Raw genomic sequence first — 19,882 nt, 5'->3', positions numbered from 1 at the left:
CGTGATACGTATGGATATAGAAAAAATTGTATCGTCCCAGCCCTAATTTTAACATTAACATCAGCATGTATTAAAATTCTTGTTTTTCTTCTTTTGACAGACCAATTTCAGGTAAGTTACACATAATCTAAATGTATCGATGATAATTGTCTCTGATAAGTGATTCTTCTAATGAAAAACATCATTTATTGTTTGGATTTATTTCAATAGTTTTTACTCCGTTTAATAGCTTTTTCTTAACTTTCAATTTTGTTTAGTAAGCACCACAAATGCAGTTCCTCTGAAAATAACACTAACAAGGAGATATGAAGCGTTTATGGCAGATACAGTGGATATAAATTATGCCTTGTTTGAGAACTCAGTTATTTCAACTGTAAGTATGAATTATGCTTTCTGGCTAGCTCCAATAGTATGCAGTAAAAGAAAAGTGCCAGTTTCTTTAACCAGATGAAAGTACTAGCTGAATGAAATGCAGTATCTTTAATTCAAGAAAACTTGGTTATGATCTTTTTCAGCTGAATGGACTACTGAACCTGACAGTGGTTGACAGAGTCCAGTTGTCAACAATATCGTGAGTGATTCAACATGTTCAAGAATTAGTTAATATGAATGTAAAGTTTTTCCTACTTCAAGAATAAACAGGACATTTTATTGGCAGCTCTAAACTAATTTGTTACATTATGCTGATGACAGCTTTGTGCATTTCAGGGCTTTGTCCACTGGAACAAAATTATATGTGACAGTCTTCCTGAAAACTTCATCTGACCCAGATTTTGTGACCCTTATTGCCAGCAGGGTCAATGAGAGAATCGACACTGTAGGATGCATAACTCTTGGTGGTAACTGTGTACCTTTATTAAGGAATACAGACATCTTTGATGGAACACTAGATGGTAAGTTTATTGTTTGTGTACAGTGGTGTAGATAAGAAAATATGTACTGCTTAAGGAATGTAATGTTATTTTCTTCAGAATCTATATATGAAGATAAGGTATTATCCCACTGTTAAAAGTAGAGGAGTTTTTTTCAGAAAATCATGACGTTTTGATTTTTTCCCCTCAATACTGAATATGTAATACAATACACAATATAGCCCACAATGCATCATTGCTATATCAGTAAATTCCCTGTATCTGTGCTTGTATATCTTTTAGCAAAAAATAAAGGACCCAAATTATTAGGTCACCTGAGTAAACTCAGGTGACCTATTGCTATCCGTTTTCGGCCGTCATCGTGAGTTGTGCATTAATATTTGAACATTTTCAGCTTCTGTGCAACCACTGAACCAGTTTCAACCAAATTTGGCGTAAAGCATCTATGGGTGAAGGGGAACAAAAATTTTGAATTTCATGATCCCTGCCCCCTTGGGGCCTAAGGGGTAGGGCCAAAACCAGTAAAATTAATGCAGTCTTTAAAAATCTTCTTCTTTACTCCTGGACATCAAGGAGTCAAACTGTTTGCATGATTTGAGTCCTCTACCAAAATTATGAAATTCATGGCCCTGGGGTCAGGGATTCTAGTGCTAGGGTGGGGCTAAAACGAGTATATAGATGGTTTTACATTGAGGTGATTTAAGCAAGAGTTATTCCCCATGGCCGCCATATTGTAGGGCAACATTTCCAGATCCCTTCATTATTCAACCAAAAGCAATTTGTTATACTGGTTACTGAGGTAAAGATAACACTATTTTTCTTATGAATATAAATTTGTTAAAACCTCTATTAATTCATAGTTTTAAGATTTAAATGTTTTCCCCATGTATATTTCTGGCATGCGTATTAAAAATCGGTTGCTCAAAGAGGAAAATTCACTGCTTTGCCCTACAAGATAGTGGCTAAGGGGATAACTCCGAGGCAAAATATGTCATAGGAAAACCATCTATAGTGAAAATGCATTATTTCTTTGAAAATCTTCTTCTCTGCTCCTGGGTATTAAATAAACTAACTAAGTACATAGTTATGATGAGCAAGAGTGCGTCTACCAAAATTGTGAATTTTATGGCTCCGGGGTCAGGGGTTCTAGTGTTAGGGCGAGGCTGTATTGATTATATAGTGAAAATGCATTATTTCTTTGAAAATCTTCTTCTCTGCTCCTGGGTAATAAATAAACTAAGTGCATAGTTATGATGAGCAAGAGTTCTTCAACCAAAATTGTGAATTTTATGGCCCCAGGGTCAGGGGTTCTGGTGTTAGGGGGAGGCTCTATTGATTATATATAGTGAAAATACATGAATTCTTTGAAAATCTTCTTCGCTGCTCCTGGGTATTAGATAAACTAACTAAATGCATAGTTATGATAAGCAAGAGTGCCTCTACCAAAATTTTGAATTTTATGGCCCCAGGGTCAGGGGTTCTGGTGTTAGGGCGAGGCTCTATTGATTATATAGTGAAAATACATTAAATCTTTGAAAATTTTCTTCTCTGCTCCTGGGTATTAAGCAGATGAACTACCTATATAGTTATGATGAGCAAGGGCCTTAATCTTCCAGAATTGTGAATTTCAATGCCCCAGGGTCAGGGGTACCACAGAGGGGGGATGTACTTATATACTGAAAATGAATGAATTGTTTGAAATCTGCTCCTTGGTATTAATCAAATATTTTTGTAAAGCAAGGGTGCCTTTTCAAAAATTGTGCAATGTGTGGACCTAGGGCCAGGGGTTCATATGTGGTAGGAGCACTACTGATTATTGCTGAATATTACTGATTAGGTTGAAATGCAGTTGTTGTACCCCTACCCTGCCTATGGGTATTAAGTAACCAAACTAAGCAATTGCTAAGTGTTTAGTTATTTGATCAGCAATGGTGCCTCTTAAATTGTGAATACCATAGCATCTAGCTTAAAACATGAATCAAATTCAGTCACTGAAAAGTTGTTGCATGATGCTCAGGTGACCTATAAAGCCCATTTGCCTCTTGTTTTGTTTTACAGTTCCAGTGGTATGCAAGACGTGTACAGGAAATGCAACTTGTATCACTGATTCTCCAGGCTGGTGGAATTGTCTGATGTAAGCAAGCAGTTTTTCTAAGTAAAAAAAAATAATCAAATTTTGCATTTATTGGATCAAGAATACTGAAAATAAATTAACTAAAAATAAGCATTAATAACTTTCTGTGGTTCTTTGACTTATTCACAACAAACCAGACTGTAACATAATTATTGACATTTCATTTCATTTCATTATAGAAGAAGTACGACTGTTATTCCCTCTACAACAACTGTCCTTCTAACAACCAAAAGCTCAACAGGTATAAAAATATCTTGTCTTCTAAAGGAGTTTTACACTTGCTATGCAATTGTACAGTGTTTCTGAACTGGAGGGTAACAAAATGTTTCTCATTTACAGTTGCTGTTGTTTCAAGCACACTGACAGCGATAACAGAGGACAAGCAGATACTTGTGGGGGTGGGGGTAGCAGTACCCCTTGGGGTCATTTTCTGTACCCTCATTATAATTCTTAGTGTACTGCTCTGCAGAAAGTGGCATCACTGGAAAATACAAAGGTTGGCATTTTTTCTATTTCTTGTAACCAGAAACTCCAGTTCATAATCTGAATAAATAAGAAGGGGACTGTAATATGATCATTTAATTTGTACTTGATAAAGAACAATCTGTACTGCAAGTCTCTTATTACAAGAGATTTCTTCATGTTTGAAATTCATTATGATTGTAAAATTATTTTTAGGGAAAGAATGCAGAACTACGCCATTAGCCCACAGTATAGGAACCCTACAAACAGAGATAGGGTAAGTCAATGTTAATAGATAGTTGTAGAGCAGAAATTTTAAAAAAAATTAATCTTTTCCACTTTTAAAAATGTATATTACACTATAAGTTTGTGTTTCACCATAAGACACTAGTATTATAGTGGGTTTTCTTGGCGGGTGTAATATTTGGCGTTTTGCTAGCTGAAAGGTATATACCAGCATTGGCATAATTTAATTTAGTGAACACATGGTTTAAACACGTTGTAAAAGAACACTAAGAAGAACATTGATAATTTTAGCGATTAAAATTTTAGCTGGCTACTACCAAAATGCTAAAATAAGCCAAAATAAGCACCCTGCTAAAATAACTCGCTGTACGGTATGTATGTTTGAACATTGCTTACCTTTAATTGAGCAATCCAAAGATTATTTTCTAGGACTTTGGCTGAATATTGAAATTGGCATGATTTTCTGCACATCTTTCTAGTGTCTGTTTAAAAACATGTCAGGGCTTTGATTAAAATAAATTTGCAACTAGAGTATGTTTGATGTTCAGGAGGTTGTGATTTTATTTCAAGGTCACATATCAAGCTTCAAGGTCACATGGTACATGTACTGAGATTTAGTAATTTGGAGAGCAGATGGCAATAATTGTGAAACCTTTGAGTGGACAAATTCTAACTTGTTGTTCTGATCTTTACTCAAGGTTATGTCTTAGAGTTCAAAGTCTCTGGGGAATGAGATATTGAAGGTTGTGTCTTGAATTTAACCTGAGAACCCTTGATTGAAATATGTTGAAATGAATTCAAACTTGAGAATGTTGTTGATGATGACCAAGAAAAGTTGCAAGATGAATTCTATCTGAAATCCTTGATTGATATATGCATCAAGTTGAAATAACTAAATACTAGGGATTAAAAAGGCTGACATTGTAAGTATATTTAAAAAGGATGCACCATGTAATTTTCTAAAAATCCACCAGCAACTAGACCCTGACCCCCTTCAAAGCTTTACACCCTTGAGGAATGGGGCTCTTTGGAGGTTCAAATTTTATTTCCTCCTCCAGATGTTAAATTGAAAGTATGATGCAAATTTTACAAAATCTAAAACAGTTTTACCTTTGATTAAAGAAAATATATTTAGTCCCTTTATATTAGGTTAAATTGCACAACATTCATGATTTTGATATAATAAAGACCATATACTAGCTTGTAGTGGTGGCTTGGAATATGACTTGGTGAAGGATAGCATCTATCCCCCACCCCATCCCCCTCCACAATATTAATTTACTAACAGATTTGAAATATATGCATGAAAATATTTGTTTTTCTGCAGATGGCCTTTCAACAACCTATAGGACCCATTAGACCACCCAATTCACAGGTAAATACATATGTACCATATTTCCCCTGATATTGATTGCACTGTTATAATGACCTTAACTGTTTTGTTGTTCATTAAAGGTACAGTAGCATTCATTTGAAATGTTAGTATGGTAGATCCTTAAATTATCCAACCAGAGGCCTGTTCAACAGAGCGAACATATGCAAGCGCTTGCCAAAATTACGTAAACCTCCAGCAGAAATGTTCGCCAGCGCTTGTGCTGTTGAACAGGCCTCTGGTAAGATTTAAGAGTAAGACAATTCTGATCCTTAAGTGTATCATACACTTAAACCAAAAAAAAAATAAAACCTCCATGCTCAGATGTGCATGACGGGAGATTGTCTTTGCCTAACATTGACCTTGAAAAAATTACCTTTAAATGAAGAGACTTTCATTCAGATTTTGTATCGAAACAAAGTACATTGATGGACTGATGATCAGATTGAAAAGGGGAGACCAGGGAAAGTGACCGTGTGGAAAAGATTCATGATTTCATTCCAATTTTATAATATTTCTTCTAGATAAGACCTACCTTGCGTAATGGTATACCACCCAGCTACCCACGATTATATCCTGTTCTGGACCATCTACAAGGTAATTGCAGTTTATATAACAATTGCATTTAAACTTTCTTATATATATAATTACTTGTATATATAATTAATTCCAAACTTTTTAAAATTAGATGTTGTCTTAAAGAAAAAAAAAATGACTCGCCTGACATTACCATTTACAGAACATGCTGTATCGACATGCAGAATTAATTTTATAATTTTTGTTCACATGGTAAACTACAAACTATATATATATATATATATACGAGGGTTGTTAGAAAAGTTCGCGGACACATTGAATTATGGAAAATCTATTTTGTACTGTGAAGAATGACCTATGTCTGAATAAATTCCTACATTTTGTTTATTGGTATATAAAAAATCAGGTACATATACTAAATCTTGAAAACTTACAACAATTTTAACTATAAGGTCATGGGTTTCTCGGAGCAATCACTTGACGTAAGGCGACGTGACTACCAGATTTCAACCCGTTATGCTTTGTCACAATTCTATTAGTCTTGCATTTCTTCAGATTTCTCTTATCTTTTTATGCCCCGCCATGAATATGGCCGGGGCATATAGTGTTTGTCATGTCCGTCTTCCGTCCTTCCGTCCTTCTGTCCTTCCGTCACACTTTGCGTTTAGCTCTGTTCAAAGCTAAGTTTCAAAGAAACTATCCAAGATATTTTCATCAAACTTCATATGCTGATAGATATTAATGAGAGCTATGCAACTGCATCAACATTTTATGACCTTGACCTTTCCTTTGACCTTGACCTCACTTTTCTTAAATTAGTGTTTAGCTCAGTTTTAAACATACCATTCAAGATGGTGTTATCAAACTTCACATGTTGATACAAACTTGCACGGATGATGCATCTAGGGATGAACACTACCAGACTTGTTTCGGATGCTGGATCTGACCTACCGGTACATTTTCCAGATGGGTGACCAGGTTAAAGTTTTTGGAGCAGGTTCATTCCTAAGGAACTATAAGCCCTACTTGGACCAAACTTGCATGGATGATGCATCTAGGGATGGACACTACCAGACTTGCTTCCGATGCTGGATCTGACCTATATTTTCATTCCCAAGTAACTATAAGCTCTACCTGAACCAAACTTGTGGATGATGCATCTAGGGATGGACACTACCAGACTTGCTTCGGATGGTGGATCTGACCTATAATTTCATTCCCAAGTAACTATTAGTCCTACCTGAACCAATCTTGCATGGATGATGCATCTGGGGATGGACACTACCAGACTTGCTTCGGATGGTGAATCTGACCTATATTTTCATTCCCAAGTAATTATAAGCCGTACCTGAACCAAACTTGCATGGATGATGCATTTAGGGATGGACACTACCAGACTTGCTTCGGATGTTGGACTTGTTCTATTTTTCCATTCCCAAGCAACTATAAGCCCTTCCTGAACCAAACTTGCATGGATGATGCATCTAGGGATGGACACTACCAGACTTGCTTCCGATGCTGGATCTGAACTACATTTTCATTCCCTAGTAACTATAAGCCCTACCTGAACCAAACTTGTGGATGATGCATCTAGGGATGGACACTACCAGACTTGCTTCGGATGCTGGATCTGACCTATATTTTCATTCCCAAGTAACTATTAGTCCTACCTGAACCAAACTTGCATTGTTGATGCATCTAGGGATGGACACTACCAGACTTGCTTCGGATGCTGGATCTGACCTATATTTTCATTCCCAAGTAACTATAAGCTCTACTTGAACCAAACTTGCATGGATGATGCATCTAGGGATGGACACTACCAGACTTGCTTCGGATGGTGGATCTGACCTATAATTTCATTCCCAAGTAACTATTAGTCCTACCTGAACCAATCTTGCATGGATGATGCATCTAGGGATGGACACTACCAGACTTGCTTCGGATGGTGAATCTGACCTGTATTTTCATTCCCAAGTAATTATAAGCCCTACCTGAACCAAACTTGCATGGATGATGCATTTAGGGATGGACACTACCAGACTTGCTTCGGATGTTGGACTTGTTCTATTTTTCCATTCCCAAGCAACTATAAGCCCTACCTGAACCAAACCTGCATGGATGATGCATCTAGGGATGGACACTACCAGACTTGCTTCGGATGCTGGATCTGAACTACATTTTCATTCCCTAGTAACTATAAGCCCTACCTGAACCAAACTTGTGGATGATGCATCTAGGGATGGACACTACCAGACTTGCTTCGGATGCTGGATCTGACCTATATTTTCATTCCCTAGTAACTATTAGTCCTACCTGAACCAAACTTGCATTGTTGATGCATCTAGGGATGGACACTACCAGACTTGCTTCGGATGCTGGATCTGACCTATATTTTCATTCCCAAGCAACTATAAGCCGTACCTGAACCAAACTTGCATGGATGATGCATCTAGGGATGGACACTACCAGACTTGCTTCGGATGCTGGATCTGACCTACATTTTCATTCCCAAGTAATTATTAGTCCTACCTGAACCAAACTTGCATGGATGATGCATCTAGGGATGGACACTACCAGACTTGCTTCGGATGCTGGATCTGACCTATATTTTCATTCCCAAGTAACTATAAGCCCTACCTGAACCAAACTTGCATGGGTGATGCATCTAGGAATGGACACTACCAGACTTGCTTCGGATGCTGGATCTGACCTATATTTTCCAAACAAGCAATTCAGCTGCATCACTATTCAATATATTCTAATCAAATTTTATACACATACAAATTTTCATGTTGCTTTACTAATATATCCGTGGCGGGGCATTCATGTCCTATGGACATATTTCTAGTTTCTACTTTAAAATTGAATATCTATATCAAGACATGTTACTTTTCTACTATAATCTTTTGTACTGATTTGGATATTATTTAGATCTTAAAAAAATATGCAGTTAATCGATCAGGTATGGAAACTATGCAAAACCATATAGGCGCAATGCAACGTCCATGCGATAAGGGGGTATTGAAGTATCGATGGAGTTAATCATTCAGAATGTTAATCCTTCCATTTATATAAGGTTACAACCATTTCAAAACTTTTGTACTTTGTATGTGTAGGTAATTCCCGGCAGCATCTTGAGCATTTTAAACTCTTTTTGACATTTTCCTGTCTGCACACATAATTTTTATGTAGTGCAGTGCTCCATGACACTCGATGACATTCCGATTTTTGGCTGTGTTTTTATGTTGATCATTCATAAATGGCTATAAAACAGTCATATACCCTCCAATTTAGTTCAAAATTTCTCCCAGTGATGTTTCATGAATACTTTAGCTCCAGGTAAAGTATCATAAATCTCTTTGTGCTACAATTGTGCAATTTTTAATTTTAATGAAGAGTCTTTGTGATGTAAACGTGCCAAAATGTAGCATGCTCTGTGGCAACGCACTTTGAAAAAATTACGCACTTTGAAAAATTCTTTCAAAGTGCGTTAAAATTGGGACAAAATCAACGCCCTTTGAAAAAATTTTTCAAAGTGCGTTAAATTTGGGACATACCCAACACACTTTGAAAAAATTTTTCAAAGTGCGTTAAGAGTTTACATCAATATATTTTACTATGGATACACTTAAAGCACTTTGAAAAAAATATGTAAAAACAAAAATTCTGATTTTAGATTTTAGTAATGGAAAGATTCTATTTCAGTGTTATAATTTATCTGTCAGTAAACTTATGAATTAATTGATTTACTCCCGTCGAGAAGAGGAGAAGACTGGTAGAAGATCTCTCAGATTAACTCATTCTCTTTCAATACAAATGCGTCGGTAACCAATAAAACGGGGGAGGGGAGTAATAAACCCACAAAAGGGTAAGCCGCATTTTCCATGCCTATATGATACATATCTTTCCAAAATAAGTGGAGGGGGGGGGGGGGGAGGGCTAAGCCCCTGTCCCGTTGCCCTTTGCCCAGTTATGATGTCTATGCTAAACTCAAACAATGGATATGCATTTACATTACCGGTATGACGTTGAAAACTATCAATAATTGAATTAACTCAAAACAGTTGAAAACTAGAATTTTATAAGAACAGTAAAATGTATGAGAGAGAAAGAATTTTCATAGTCTTGGAAAATCAAATTGCCCCTTTTTCTTAAGATAAATGCTATTCCTTAAGTCGTTCACTTTTAGCCCCCCCCCCCCCTACATCTACTAATTAAAGACTAAAAATTTAAAAAAGAAACGAAACAATGATATTAAACAATCATCTCTCTCTATTTCCCTTTTACAATAATTATCAAAACCTAAAATATTTAAAACGTCAATATCTCAGGTCCTGAAGTGACCTTATCACCAAAAAGTTATCTAACAAGGGTCAATTATTTATTATACCGATTATTTCTAAATACATTGATCAAGCATTACATTTTTTTTCAAAGTGCGTTAATGTGGTCGATATTTACGCACTTTGAGAAGAAATTTATTTTTTTCAAAGTGCGTTAGCTTGGTCCCAAATTTAACGCACTTTGAAAAAAATTTTCAAAGTGCGTAATTTTTCAAAGTGCGTTGTAACAATGCTCTGTGAAGCAAGTTTTATCAAAATAAAAAAGCTTTATATTTTTCAATAATCACCGGAGAGCACCAAATTCTTGATTATATTTATCTGAAAAAAGGTTAAGATTTTATCTGGAAAGTTTGACCGCTTTCATGGAAATAGCACGCTCACAATAGAACTTGTCCGCGAACTTTTCTAACACCCCTCATATATATGTGTGTGTGTCTCAAAAGAGCATATGAAATAATTTGTTGGTTATATTTAAATCAAAATAGTGATATATACTAAAAAATCAGATCTTTATGAAATATTTTTTTAAAAATGTTTCCTTCTAAATTTTGACTGGAAACTGAGAGTGTGTTCAAATGTTTTATTGCATGTTGCTGTTGATTGCAGACAAACATTTAGATCTTGGTAAGAAATCTGTTCATAAGTGCAGGACAGAATTCTTGAAATGTAGAGAGCAGAAATGAATACACCTAATATTCATGTCTTTATTTCAGATGACAGGAGGTCTGGACGCACATCAAGAAATAAGGACAATGTAGGTTTGGGTTTTTTATACCCCCCGCAAACAGAGTTTAGGGGGGGTATATTGGAATCACCATGTCTGTCTGTCAGTCGGTCCGTCCGTCTGTCTGTAGACAAGATTTTGTCCGGACAATTACTCAGAACTTATTGGAAGGATTTGTCTTAAAATTTGTACACATATTTTTCACCATATGAAGGTGTGCAACTGATATTTTCATCTTGATTGGATGATTATTTTGAATTTTACAGGTGTTTTTACATTTTTATTTTGTGGTTTTGTGCAGACCGTTTCTCAGAAACTATTGCAAGGATTTATCTGAAAATTTGTACACTTATTATTCACCATATGAAGGTGTGCACCTGGAATTTTCAACTTTATTTGTTCATTTTTCTGCATTTTACAGGTTTTATTCTTTATTTTAATTGACTTGTTCATTTTGGGCTCATTTACAAGGTTTGAGACATAGAATCTAGAATATCTGTACGAAAATGTGAACTTCAGTTTAAAACTACTCATTTAAAAAAAAGAAACATCATCAAGTGTTAAAAACAGTTTTTACATTACACAGAAGATAATTTAAATTCATTTGTCGCTTGGGAATAATGACTGGACATGCATCCAGTTAAAAATAAATTAATGAGTTTGGTGTGGGAAGTTGTTAAGGCATCTCTTATCAACCATGTTTTATCTAAATCTCCTGGGAATTTGGCACAAGAATTGAAGATCTCTCTTCTCTTACTCTCTTAATTGTAATTTATTGTCTGTCAAAGCACTTCATTACTGGATGACCAGCTATTTATTTTCAAAATGAATTTGATATAAAGTTATCAAGATTAATTTGGTTTTGTATAATATGATTTTTTTTCAACAATCAGTTTGCAGAGTGTCATGACACATAATTGCAATATATAGTTAATGCAGAAATAAAAAAATGTTACAATGGAATTTACAATGTATTAATATTAATGTTTCATTTGGTTGCACCTTTGTTTCATTCATTAAGAAACATAATGAGCAATTATATTTCACTGCAAATTTTTGTAAGTAAATTGTGAACACCTCTAGATCCATGAAGTATTTGTGAATTGGCACCTTCTCTGAAAAACCAAGCTGGGGGTATTTGTCCCTATTGGACAGTTCTATTTTTTTTTGGGGGGGGGGGGGTGTCCATCATAATTTGATCAGTTGTATTGAGTTAGTAGGAACAAAAAAAATATACCTAAAACATTTTTTTCTTGCAGTTTTCATTACAACGTCCTTTAGTAGATGAGAGACCTAGTCATCTATACTCCTAGGTTTGTGTTAAACAAAATTTTGGCAGTTGACTAGAGCCTCTAACTTTTTTAACAATTAAAACTTTTTATGAAAATTTTATCAACAAATGTTAAGGAAATAATATTTTATATGAAAAAAAATATATATTGAGTGAATAAAGTTTGTGCATGTTCCTCATCACATTCTTCATTCAAGTTTTAATATTGTTTGAATTATTTTCTTTTTACAGGACTTAGAATAAGAGAAATGATGAATAGTGTTTTATAATTTTGCTGCAGTTACCAGACATTTCCAAATCTGCTCTCTCAAGTTGTAAGCACTTTTCTCATCGGTGTCCTTGCAAGCATTGATTAATCATGAATTATCATCTATCATTATTATACTATTTATTATATAACTATCAATTTGAAAGTTTAACTAATGAAGAGTTTTGTAATATAATGTACATATTGTTAATATAATGTACATATTGTTAACATTTTTATGTTGTTATATGAATGTCTCAGATTACTTATGTTCCATAAGATATATTTTTTGATCATTTACATAATATGAAGATGTATTTTTGATATTGTTTACAAGTTAATATTTTTACAATCGGACATTATTAAAAAGTTGTATTTTTTGTATATATATTTTTAATATACATTGATTTGTTATTTATTATGTAGGTTAAGTTTACAATAATTATCACTTTATTTGTTAACCTTTACTGTTTTTGTTGATAATTCTCAATAAACATTCCATTAAAATTTGTTATCATTGATCTTTTGAAAAATTACTACTAGATAGAGAAAGCAAAAGTGACTATCAAATGCGCTATGGCTCTTTCTGTGAAACACTTTCAGAAGGCATACTCTAAAACCTGGCCTGGCCCCTTTGGCCTGGCCTGGCCTGTAATTTGCCAGGCCTCTATTTTGGCCTCTAATTTGGCTTCAAACAAAATTTTGGCCTGGCTTCAAAAGTTGGCCTGGCCTCAAATTTGGCCTCTGTAAAAATTTTTGGCCTCAATTTTGGCCTCACTCAAAAATAATTTCTTTTTCAGAATTTGATTGATTTGATTGATTTTTTTATTGGTTTCGTTTTTTCAAAGATTAAGCAGGTAAATGATATAATTCTGTTGATATGTAAAAGTGAACATTAAAATAATGATACACTACTACCAATCTGATTTATTTTTATTGATTTTCTATTGATCAGTTGCAATTCTGAAGACTATAACACAGAGCATATAGTTTTACTTTCAATAAGATACTATCTTAATGATTTAGTAAATGTGCCTTTAATTTTTTTTCCATGGTAGGATTGGTGATTTTTACAGAGTAAAACATTTAGAAACATCAAACAGCCTATGCACATATACATTTCATTACTGATTAACATCAACCTTAACTCCCTGTCAAGAACCATGCTGCAGAATTTTTTGTCATTAGATATCCAATTACAGTGTTACCACACAGGAACAGAAAGTTACAAATTATTTGATAAATGTTATTTATATCAATTTTTTAAATACCAACTGTTCTGAGATTAAAGTACATATGAATTTTTAAGAGAGTAATAATCAAATCAGTGTAATATAAATATTTTGGTATCTGCATTGGTATGTGGTAGTATATTTATTTGAAAATTAATTCTTTGGTGCCTGTATTCATATATCACATGTAAGGTAATGCAGGCATATGAACAGAAACACACGACTCTACAGTGTGTGAAAGGTGATGATTCATCACTTAACAAGTGGAATTTTTCAAACATTTGACATGAACCATTACTAGAGATTTTTTTCAATGTGCACAATTTGGAAAATACAAAATAAATACTTTTTCCCCCCCTAAATAATCAAGCAGAGTGTCAGTAGTGTGTCAGTATGAAATACCGGTCATCAAATCATAAATCAATCATAAAATGAAATAATACACTGACCGATTGATAATCAAAAAAATAAATCATATTGGTGGTAGTACATGATTACTTTTAATGTTCACATTTACATATCAACAGAAATTCATTATTTACCTGCTTAATCTTTGAAAAAATGAAACCAATAAAAAAAATCAATCAAATCAATCAAATTCTGAAAAAGAAATTATTTTTGAGTGAGGCCAAAATTGAGGCCAAAAATTTTTACAGAGGCCAAATTTGAGGCCAGGCCAAAATTTGGTTTGAAGCCAAATTAGAGGCCAAAATAGAGGCCAGGCCAACTTACAGGCCAGGCCAAAGGGGCCAGGCCAGGTTTTAGAGTATGCCCTTTCAGAACACGCGCTTTACTCCTCTTGCAGTTTGGTTTGATTTTAATTTAATTAACTTGACAAGCAAGTAGTCTGTAGACTACACTGAGATACGTAATTTGTCTTGATAAGATTTTGATGTTGCCGTAGTTATCTGTAAAAATTCCTTTAAAAGACAACTCCATCTGCCCAGTGATTGCAATAAATCTTGCCATAAAAAGAGTCATATTTTACAGCCAGGAAAACGTCAGAACAGGCGCCATTACGAAAACTTGGAATTCGCTGCCTTTAACTGGAGGCGGCATTCTCGGGTTGATTTTAAATACTTGCAAACCGAATTAAATGTCAAACTCACAAGATATAGATAGTACAATACTTTTAGTTTACCAATAAAGTTTTTTATGGTTCATTTATAAAATACATAATCCGATGAAAACATTTTATCAAACTGTTGAGATTCGTTTTCATTTTGTGCATTTTTTAAAAATCTTGCAAGTCCTTTAACGAAATGGGGAGGGATATATTCTTATCTTCGATGTTGGTGAGGACTTGAGGGATTGTGCTATTGATAAATTCTAATATCGGCATTTACTTCAGTTGCAAGTATATTGAATATAAGTCCGGTTGGAGAAGGCGAAATTTCCAGTTTTCGTAATGGCGCTGGTTCTGATGTTTTCCTGGCACTAAAATATCAAAATCGTTAAAAAAAATTAAGCCTGGAAAAAGTAAGATATTTCGAACTATTATTGCAGTTGCAAAGTTTCAAGTCCAAGTGGTTTTTTTTATAATTACAAGCCAGTAGAGCTACGATCTTGTCAGAGTATCCTTGGCCCAAGGGCTTTCGTTTATACTTAACTATGAACGTGATCCTTAATCATGTTAATCAAGGGGAGATAAATAAGAAAACAGAAGAACCATGTGACTGTAGACTGTCACCAAACTTTATAACACACGGGGATGTGGATATATTGTAGATTAAAAATTGTTCAAGGACATTTATTTGAATATGCACCTGAATATAGCCCTAAGAATCAAATGATGCAAAAATCGCCTCTTTTACATTCATGCACATAATGTTACTCTTGATGAAAAAAAATATTTCAAAAACTAGCAGCTTTGATCTTTCTGTTACATTCAATATTTTCAGTGCATTTGAAAACTGAGCATAAAAATTATTTATGTGTATTTAGTTATAAGCTTCTGTAAGTATTTTATTAAAATTATTAAAAAGACAACTTATCTTTCATGGTGCTTTTTAATTCAAACAATTATTTACAAATAAACAAACATGATTACAGCAATTCATTCCCATATACATGTAGTATCTAGATTAATTTTATTGTATATGACATTAAGAACAACGTGGTGCTTGGACATTTAAACTTGAGTTGTTTCGTGTCAATGATTCCTGCCGACTGCCTATATAATGTACCCACTTTCTTTTTCTTTTTTTTTAAATAAGTGGGATCTCTTCACTAAATGCAGGAACGTAGCATCGATTTTGAAAGTGGGGGGGCCAGCCACTGAAATTTTTTTTTACTTACCTGAAAAAAGTTGACAAGCAAAAAAAAATAAAAAACCAAAAAAAAAAAAGGAAAATTGCCCAAAGTCAAAAATCCTATTTCCGGGGGGGGGGGGGGGGGGGTAGAGGCAAAATTTTTAAACTACCAATTCCTTTCGATATCCAATTTTTTTTTAGCTTACAATACTATATATAGTATATATACTGACACGCAAAAGAAACGCAACAAGCAGTAATATACAAATGTTTGAATTTTTTATCTAATGATTTTCAAAAAAGAATGCAGTAAGGCTAAACTCACAATTCACAATTCAGAACATCAGAGATTTGATAAAAATGTTAAATGTTTATCTTTTAACTTTACTAAGTAACATATGACTGTTAAAACACCCCCCTCTCAGCCATTCAATTACAACGTGCCAGACGGCCCTAAACAACAATTGCAGCTTTCTTTTTACGATACAAAAGGTTAATCAATATCGAGACCTGAGCGAAGGAATTATTTTTTGCCATTTTTAAGGTAGGACCAAATAGATAGGTCAAATTCTTCCTCAAATTCAATTTTTCTGAAACTTTGATATTTTGTTCTTGGATACAAAATCTCTCTTTATATATGATATGAAAGAAATTCAACCGCACATTTTTTGCCCACATAGTCTGAAATATGGCCTATCAGACCCCTTTAAGAAGATTGTGAAATCAGCCATTCGTCTTGAGAATGAGCTTTATTTTAGAATATTCAATTAATCTATTGCAAATTTGTGTAATACTTTCAATAAAGATAACCTTTTTGTTACTTTAAATCAGTAAGTCACATTGATACTGGAAATTTTGGGTAAAATATTAAGTAAAATAGAACATACATTGTATCAGAAACTGAAAATTCACATGTAAATATCCGACAGTTAAAGTTTTCTTAAGAGAAAATGTATAATTCAATTTTTACAAAAAATCAACAGAATGATTCAAATGGGTCCTAGAATAAAATGTGTAAAAATAAAGAAAATTGAACCGGTGGTTTAAGATATTTTGGCGATTAAAAAAAATTCAATGGCAAGAAAACCAAAAGATTCAGTAGATGATGTCACAATATTTGACCTTTGACCTTGTGATATGACCTTGACCTTTGTAGTACATGAAGAATAGAGACTCCTTATATATGTGTCCAAATATCACCCCTCTCCTATTTATGGAACAAAAGTTGCACTGCATTTTATAACAGACTGTTACATGCTTGTTTATTGCACTTAGATAGCGTAAACACATTCCAAAATGTAAGCTCCAAAGTGACCAATATATAGGATTCTCTGATTTTTTCACAAAATATATCGCAAATATGCCAAAACTTATTATTTTTCTTTCAGGGATCATTCATTGTTGTCAAAATAGTGATATTATTCTTTTTTCCCCCAGTTATTTTTTAGAAAAGGGTTAAAATAGAATCCACGGGTGTTTTGTCCTACCTTAAATGCCTGTTTTTCAGATGATTAGGTCGAATTTTCTCTACTTTAGCGCATTGTAGTAACCCTTGGACTTCCGGTCCAAGGACTATCATTTATGCATATGATACATAAGACCCCGTTGATGCGTAATGCAGTGTATTTTTGTATCATCAACTCTCCATTACCTTTACGTTGAGATTTTCCAGTTAGAGCAATGGAAATGCGTACTTGAGCCATTTTTGAGAAGCCTTAGCATTGTGTCAGGAAACTAAAGGAGATTTTATTTTTTTGAAATATTGCTGCATTACTTAATATGAATAGTACTTGTTAAACCCTTAAAACTCCATAATATTGCCGAATGTTTTGTTAAACATGCAATTTTTTATTTTTGTTAAGCAGACTCAAACTTGACTTCCGGTTATGGTACGAAAATCGTTCAACCGTTAAATTACCGATATTTACCAAATTGAAGATATTTATAATTTTAAGATACAAATTCTTTACTTTACATAATTATTTCCCCCTAAATTAGGGTGTTGCGTGTCAGCATATATATACTATACTAGTATAAAGTGGGGGGTCCAACCAGCCTTTCAATGAACATTTTCAATAGTAAAAGTATTGTTGGCAAAAAAAGTGTGGGGGGGGCAGGCCTCCCCTGCCCCCCCCCCCCCCCCCCCCCCCCCCGGTTGCTTCGTCCCTGAAATGCATTGTCATTATGAATCTTTTCAATTGGTCAGGTAATCCAAAGAGAGAGCTGCAAATTTTGTTCTATACTTAGCACTTAGGGCCATTGAGCAGTGGGGGATCTTTTTCGTGCTAGCACCTACTGCGACACGGGACCCGAGGGACCGGTCTCACGGTCTCCACGTCCCACAATGGGATTCGAATCCGCGACGTAAGAAGGATTGATTCCTTATTTCGCGACTCTAGAGCAGACGCTCTAATCACTGCGCCACGCCTTCCTGATTTGAACTGAGATTGATTCTACCATATATTTATATAATAGCAAGATAAAGCCTCACCATTTTAAGTACATGTAACTTACATAGTAATAAAACAAGTATGATCTAAAGGATGGAGTATATACAGAAGACATGATCTTACATGTATTTATTGATTTCTGGAGTTTTCTGAAGTAATCCCTTTTGATAAAAGAAAAAAAAATATATTAGAAAATTAAGGTCCGAGGGAAGGTAAAAGGCTTTGACAATTTAAGGTTGATAAAAAGTAAATAAAAACTTGAAGATTGAACTATGGAAAATTTTTAGTCAACTTTGAAGTAACCTTGAGACCATGTCCTTTGCCCCAGGGTGATACCTAGTAAAAATGTTTTGAATATGCTTAACAGCTGTCATTGACACAAGGATATTTTCTTCTACATTTTGCACCGCGCCTTGCAGTATAGCCTACTCTGCAGGAACCATGGACATTATCACATGACAAAGATCCAAAGTATCAGCACATGGCTCATTTTGAGGGGCCTACTTGTTCATTTTGATGACAATAAATTCTTATCATTTATCATTGACTTTATTACATAGCTGACTCTATTTGATGGGCAAATGCCCTCATTTCTATTTAATTTTTTATTAAAGATTATTTAATATTTATTTTGCTTTGATTCAAATTGAATAGGTGGTATCACCTATTCCAAAAGGTAATATCACCTATTCGAATAGGTGATAACATCTATTCAATTTGAAAAGGTGATATCACTTATTCGAATAAGTGATATCATCTTTTCGAAAGGAATAGGTGATATCACTTATTCGAATTAGTGATATCACCTATTCGAATAAGTGATATCACCTTTTTGAATAGGTGATATCTCCAATTCAAATCAAATAGATGATATCACTTATTTGAATAGGTGATATCACTTATTCAAATAGGTGATATCACCAATTGAATAAGTGATATCACCTATTCGAACAGGTGATATCACTTTTTGGCAGTAAATACCAAAATGTATAAAAATAATGTTCGTGTCATTTACAGCTGTAGCATTTTCAAACAAGTTTTTATTAGTTGGGCAACTTTTCAATTTTTTTTTATTCACCATGCACTTTTACCAGGTGCACGTCATTATTATCTGGAAAATCACGACAATTTCCTTTCATATCTTACACACTCCCTGGATGGGGAGTACCGATTGTAAACTCTTTTTTTAAAACGATGAATCGTCAATTATTTTATGCGAAATGATAATAAAATTGAAACATAATAAAAACGATTAAAACTTAGTTTAAAGCAAGTTTTTAAAATATTTTCCTTATTATTTTACACATGTTATCATTTGAGAATTAATTTACTGAACTAATAAAATAATAACATTATTAACTTTATCATAAACTATCAAATTTCTTTTCAGGTGAAAAAAATTCTGTTTTTAAAAAAAATTTTGGTGCATTGGAATATCATTTTCTATATCAAATTGATGTTATAATATTTGTAAATCATATTTTACACTCCTCTTTGACATAAGAATTGAAATTTCTACTTAAGTTTAAAAAATTAGAACTGTCCCGCAGTTCATCTGTAAACTGATGACTGAGTTACTTTAAGGGTGACTAGATTCATCACAAATAATCAAATTTCTTTTCAGGTGAAATCAATTGGGTTTTTAAATAGTAACAATTTTGGTGCATTGGATTATCATTTTCTAATAGGACAATGCAGCCATTGTGAAGAAAATACA

The 19,882-nt window shown here is 33.9% G+C and overlaps 1 protein-coding gene across 1 annotated transcript; it reads left to right on the top strand.

The window, feature by feature from the left end:
- The first annotated feature begins 258 nt into the window (after positions 1–258).
- On the top strand, positions 259–12,368 carry LOC134237941 (uncharacterized). Its single transcript, XM_062720079.1, has 12 exons — positions 259–373; positions 516–571; positions 709–893; positions 2,931–3,006; positions 3,186–3,247; positions 3,346–3,502; positions 3,685–3,745; positions 5,042–5,089; positions 5,611–5,683; positions 10,683–10,723; positions 11,953–12,006; positions 12,216–12,368. Exons 1-11 carry the CDS (start codon positions 317–319, stop codon positions 12,004–12,006), a joined length of 870 nt encoding a protein of 289 aa, XP_062576063.1. The 5' UTR covers positions 259–316; the 3' UTR covers positions 12,216–12,368.
- Positions 12,369–19,882: the final 7,514 nt, after the last annotated feature.

Source organism: Saccostrea cucullata, unplaced genomic scaffold, assembly GCF_032062105.1.
Source record: "Saccostrea cucullata isolate Sc308-1 unplaced genomic scaffold, CSIRO_AGI_Scuc_v1 ctg4281, whole genome shotgun sequence".
NCBI lineage: Eukaryota > Metazoa > Mollusca > Bivalvia > Ostreida > Ostreidae > Saccostrea > Saccostrea cuccullata.
Note: the sequence above shows the minus strand (reverse complement) of the source record. Positions and strands in the feature narration are given on the sequence as shown.